At 49.5% G+C, this 6,000-nt stretch overlaps 1 protein-coding gene across 7 annotated transcripts in view; it reads right to left on the bottom strand.

The window, feature by feature from the left end:
* Nucleotides 1-588: 588 nt before the first annotated feature.
* The window catches only part of setd5 (SET domain containing 5), a 73,431-nt gene continuing 68,019 nt past the window's right edge, over nucleotides 589-6,000 (bottom strand). For all 7 annotated transcript variants that reach the window (XM_030375211.1, XM_030375212.1, XM_030375210.1 and 4 more), the window contains 4 exons: nucleotides 4,907-5,184; nucleotides 4,496-4,614; nucleotides 3,165-3,244; nucleotides 589-3,079 (listed from right to left, as the gene is read on the bottom strand). In XM_030375211.1, the coding sequence (XP_030231071.1) occupies nucleotides 2,570-3,079; nucleotides 3,165-3,244; nucleotides 4,496-4,614; nucleotides 4,907-5,184 (987 nt within the window). In that variant the 3' untranslated portion in view covers nucleotides 589-2,569. The remainder of the gene's footprint in view (nucleotides 3,080-3,164; nucleotides 3,245-4,495; nucleotides 4,615-4,906; nucleotides 5,185-6,000) is intronic.

Here is a 6,000-nt window from a genome sequence, read left to right as displayed (position 1 = left end):
TGAATCCTCTGCTGCCCTTCAGCACCACTTGTGCGGTTGAACACTGAGATGTTAATGCATGGTCCATTGTGGAGAACGGTTCAAGGTAAAATAATCGTCAGTGCCATTATTTGTTGAAATATATGTAAATAATATATAAAATAAAGCCAATGTAAAAAATAATGAGAAGAGCTACCGTTATATGTCCAGGACCGACAGATCTGATCTCGAGATCAGCAGACGCCCGCTCTTGTGGGCTTCACGAGTGTTGTTCTACACTTAATTCATCAAATTTAGTTTAGGAAAACATTTGACTGAAGGGTAAAACAAAAACGATCTCACATTTCTGCTAAACCATAATATGTTACACGTTAAGGGTCAGGCTCGCTTCAAAGTAAAAATTCTAGTTTATGCATGTGAACCTGCTCGATTCTATTGGCTGGAGCTGCATCGTAAAGGAAGCGGCCACTGGGAGGAAATATTGCATATGTGAATCAATCACGCCGTTATGTATAAATCGATGAAACTATCTTATCAATAAATAGAACATTGCATTGCTGTGAAGTGTGTTTGTGTACGGGATAGAAGATGAAACAGTTGCAGTTTTTGTTTTCTTTCCAAAATACATTTCCCATCATAAGTATTTTATTATCAAAATGCATTACATCTCTTTTGCTCCTGTACTCTTCAGAAGGGATGGGTGTGTGTGTTTGTGTGTGTGTGTGGGGGGGGGGTTAACGCTCTGCAAAGAAACCAACGGGAAAAGAAGGCTTGAATAAGTGTCCATGAACACCATAATGCAGCGCTGTTTACTTCGTTCCTCTGGGGGATGTCCAGAAACCGGCGAGAAGAACAAGTCCAGGTAATGAATTTCCACCACAGCGCAACTTGGACCCTAAAACAAATAGATCATGCATTTCACAATAAGTGTACCAGTCACCCCCCAGTCCCTACAGTTCTCTTTACAAAGTAGTACATGTATTCATACACACCGGTTGTATGGTGTCTGATTCAGTTTAAGGTGCTGGTTAATTTTGGGTCAGATCACTTTGTCCAACATTCAGTATCCATGGGTCTGAGGGTCTGAGTGGAGGGATGGGGGAGGTCTGGTGTGTGTGCCTCTAAGGCCGACCCAGTGTGTTTGTGTGCGCTGTTGGCCCATCAAATGTTAAACCTGTAGAAGATCCGGTCCACAGCGGATGTACTGAAGGTTTCTCGTTCTTGTGAGGTCGGGGAACAGAGAACACACAGAAAACAACGTCTTCAACGGTTTTCTAACCCAGGACCCTGATAGGGGAGTGGTCTTCCAACTGTCTTTACACCCAGGACCCAGGTGGGGGTGAGGTCTTCAATGACCTTCGACCCAGGTGGGGGACACTTGTAGAAAACATGAAACTGATTACAGCATTTCCTGGAAACGGAAAAACGTGATGAAGCAGCTCTTGCGTAAAAACGAGACCACAGCAGCATTTTTTTCATATATATATATATATATATATATATATATATATATATAAAAAATCCAAACCATCCCAGAGAACTCATCCGCATCTCTTTGTTGGTATACGGAATGCACAGAACTGTCAGAAAGGATAATTTCTTGTTTAAAAAAAAAAAGAAATCATATTTATATGTAAAAAATCCAAAAGGATTCAAAGAAATACAATGAGATAAACCCAACAAAATAGTTAAAGAAATAAGGTCAGATTCTCATTTGCGCCTGCATTCCAACATAGAATAGGGCTGTTATGAACAGTACACGATTTGGCGGGAAGAACAACTGTGAAAGGGTCGAGCCTCCATCACTGGAGAAAATAAAACACACCAAAGAACGGGACACTCAAACCCAACACTAACAAGGCTGCAGCACCGAGATGACAGAGGGGGAGGGCTCCGCATCTGTTCACAAACATGTTACAGTGGAAACAAAGCACTGAAGTGAAGCGACATTCAGGTTGTGAGAAACCCAGAGGGAACATGAGGGAAAGGGCTTCAGATGTGTGACGATCCCATGGAATGATCGTATCTCCTTTCCTCGTTTGACCTCTGCCCCCAATGAAGCAGCGTCTTTACTGTAGGGGAAACTGGCGGGCAAATCAAAGAGAAGTCCACTAATGAAGAAAAAATGAAGGGAATCAAAGCCCCAGAAGCCTTCTCAGGACCCAGGGGGCCGTGATCCAGGAGCAGGAACACGTCTCGAACCGTCTTTCACAACTTTGTACAAGAATCTAGCTTGTTGTGTTTTTGTTGATTTGTTTTCACTTTTTGGGCCTTAACGTAGCGTGCGCCCCGAAGGGGGAGGGGGGGGGGAGACGACGACACTGGAGGGGGATTTCAAGTTACACGCTGATTTCTTTTTTCAAAGGTCTTTTTTTTTTTTTTTTTTAACTGGCTCTTGGCACTGATTCCTTTTCAGTCTGGTCAGTGAGGAGCTCTGTGCAGGACGCATCATACATTTAACATGACACACACTGTAAGAAAATAAACGCCATGATAAGTCCTCTTAGATCTGTACATCCACCCCTCCCACCACCTTCCTGAGGAGCCACACACACACACACACACACACACACACACACACACACACACACTAAAAGCTTCCAGACTGGGTCCGTACGCCAGAGCCCTGCAGCGGCGGGTGCTGGAACTGGGCGATGGAGGGTGTGGCCCCGTGGCGTGGTGGGTAGTGTGGGGCCCCTGAGGGGGACGACGACAACAGCCGGGCGCCCGCCTGCAGCGCCCCCTGCTGTTGCTGAATAAGTCTACAGGCCTGGGAGGCCAGGTCAGTTTTTGCCTGCCCACTGCCCCTGGAACCCGGGGTGGTTGACCCCACCGCGCTGCTGCTGCTCAGCAGGCTGGCTTTCAGGTGGCTGCTGCTGCAGCTGCTGTTGCTCTGCTGGTGTAGAGCCCCGCCTGGCGGCAGGGGGTCCGACCACGAGGAGGGGTGGTGGTGCCCGGGGTAGGACGAAGGGGGGTGGTCCTGGGAGAGGCGGGAGTAGAAGCTCTGGCCCGACGACGGACTGTAGGAGCCGGAGAAGGGCGAGGGGCTGCTCTGCTGGTGGAACGAGGGGCTGTCCATCTGCCGCTGGCCCTCACACGACTGCATACAAGTGCCCAGTCAAACACGTTAGCCTGGCTGTCGTCCAGCACCATTAAAACAAACACGGTTTAAGGAGGAGACTCACCTGCTGGGAGAACACGGAGGGACTGTAGCGGGCTGGGCTCCTGCTGGGAGAGCCCCGCGGCCCCTGCGGCTCGTATCCATCTGTAAGCCAGGGAGACTTAAGGTACGGCCACACTGAACGCGTTAGAGGCCTAGAAAATCAGACTTTTTGCCATTGGTTTAGGTGCGTAGATGCATTAGACGCGCTAAAGCAGCGCGTTAGAGGCGTTTTACGCACCTAAATAACGCGGCCAACGCACCTATGAGCCCAACGCACCAACGGACGAAGTTCAAATATTGAACTTTTTACACGTGACGCTTAGCCGTGATAGCCAATCAGCCTTGAGCTTGACCCGACGTCAATGTCAGAGGGACGGAGGACACGCAGATGCAGAAAGAACATGGACAACCAAGTCATCGTTTCAGTGTGTGCTGAAACGATGAGGAGGTGGTGAAACTCACCCAGCTGTGAGCGCCTACGGAGGATGTCATGCACTAGACTAGAGTTTAGATTCTCTGCCCAAGTCCGAGCCGCGGGCCGGGTCCAGCCTATATTTCCCCACCACTATCCTCGGGCCGGGCCTTTGATCGAGTGTTTGTGTTTTTTTTTTAAATCATTGCTTTATTGGCCTAATCTGAGGAGAAATCTATGCCATAATCAGAAATATTGTAGGCCTTTATTACAGGGGTCTTCTAAGTGCCGTGGAACGCTCCGTTCACTTGCATGGCCAGTAGTCCGGTAACTTGTCAACCCCAGCGTCTTCGGTTGCTAAGCGACGTCAACGTCTTTGGCAGACTATATCTATGCTGATCAACACTACGAATGCTGGCAACGAACAAATTGTAAAAAGATACACCATGACAATGTGAAGTTATTTTTTCGGTTTGGCAAGTAGCCATGTAATAAAGCGGGATAATGTATAGAACTAGCCAGTCATTATCGAAAATAAGCCACTTCAGGGCGAAGCAAGACACCTCCGCTGGGCGCCGGAAAACCTTATTTTCCCGATAATGACCAGCTGCCCACCGTTCTATACATTATCCCTTACATATATATTTAGCAGAGTAGGCCTAATTAACTGTGGCTCGGACCAGGTCGGGCTTGATTTTCTGGGCCCGATGTAAGCTCTATCATGCGTTTGGATTTCCTACGTTCCTCGGACTCCCACAACAAATACAGCGCAGCGATAGTAGTGATGCATGTTTGTGGAGCAAAAGAAAAGTAGCGGGTTGAACCATTCTTGTAACACACAATGATCAAGCGGCAGGTTAGGCGCTCAGCGTGGCCGTACCTTTAGAGACAACCAGGTCACACACGTGAAACGGCAAACAAGAAGCAGGGGCAATGCTTACCGGCTTCCTTGTCACCGTCGGTCTTCTTCAGGATGCGGTCCACCTTCATGCCACCCCGCAGCACACGCTCCAGCACCCCTTGGCCCTCCCGGAGCCGCTCCACACTGGTGGGGACCATCCTGAGGGGCAACGGGGAGCTGGGTTAGGTCTTCAGGTCTCCTCACCAGACTAGCCATCAGTACAGCGTGTTGTTCTACAGTGGCAGTGAGGACTAATGAGTCGCCGTTATATGGCGTCAGGTATCATTAAGTGCTGTCGACTATCATCCCCAAGCTCCAATAAGACTGGCTGGCCTTTCCTGTTCATGTACGAGACGGACCGAGGAGGTTAGCATGTTTACATGATCAACACGCCCCCATACTGCTACACTGCGGGCTGGACCGAACACGCTCCACCTTCAGGGTTCCTCACCAGTGGCTGGGGCTGTGCTGCGGAGGGCTGACCTCCTCTACGTGGGGGGTGGAGGAGGAAGAGGCGTGGGCAGGGGAGGAGAAGGAGCTCAGCGGGGACGCGGGGGGCTGGAGGTGGTGATGGGGGTGGGCAGGAGGCGGAGGATGATAGGGATCCTGGCTGTAGTGGAAACCAGGTTGGTTGCCCAGGACAACCGCCAGGGAGGAAGAGGAGGAGCTGCCCGGGTCAGGCTCGCGGCCGCTGCCCTGCTTCCTCTTGCGGTACTCCAGCAGAGACACCTGGTCGGGAGAGAGGGGCCGCCGTTAGACTGCTGCTCCGCTCAGGACGACGCACGCTCATCAAGTCTCCAGCAGGAGAACGAGACGCCCTGCGACATTAGTTGTGCAAATGGCAGTCGCACATGCACCGAGACATGCCCGGCATTTGCATTTCCATTCCTCCAACAGAGCCCACATGTTTTTCTGGAAAAGGAGGTTGACATTTATGTAAATGGATGCAACCGTATCTTACTATTACCTGAGAATACTTACAGCGGTCATCTGGTTTGACAGAGGCTACGCAAAGGACAAAGCATAAATACGAGACAGCACTCCACCTAGGCAGCTGCCATTTATCTTTGTTGCAATTGTTGCAATGATGTCACCAATTTGAACCAATAAGAAAAAGGAGCCACAGTGACCCCAGAAATGACCCCGCTCTCAACTTTTCACTTGTTACTCTTTAAGCAAACTCCATAACATGGCTTTTAGTTAACACTTGATTATTTCCAAACCAAACGCATACCCAAGACAACATCAACAGAACGCTCAAATAGACACTTTGGATTTAAAACACAAACACAGTGAAGACAACAGAATGGCGACGCCCATCCCAAGTCACAGCCGAGACCGGGATTGGGGATGGGGGGGGGAAGAGAGGCTAAATGGAGCCGGTTGACCAGAGAGAAGGATATGCAGATGGATGGACGCCTGAACCCAGGCCTTCTGAAAATAAGCCCTGAGCCATGGGGTGAATGCTTTCTCCTGTTGCTCCATTCTGACCACGTTCTAGTGGTCACAATGGAATGCACCATGTTTATTTGGGAGATTCTTGTA

Source organism: Gadus morhua, chromosome 13 (genome assembly GCF_902167405.1).
Source record: "Gadus morhua chromosome 13, gadMor3.0, whole genome shotgun sequence".
NCBI classification, from domain to species: domain Eukaryota; kingdom Metazoa; phylum Chordata; class Actinopteri; order Gadiformes; family Gadidae; genus Gadus; species Gadus morhua.
The sequence above is the reverse complement of the archived record's forward strand: the minus strand, read 5'-3'. Positions and strand labels throughout refer to the sequence as shown.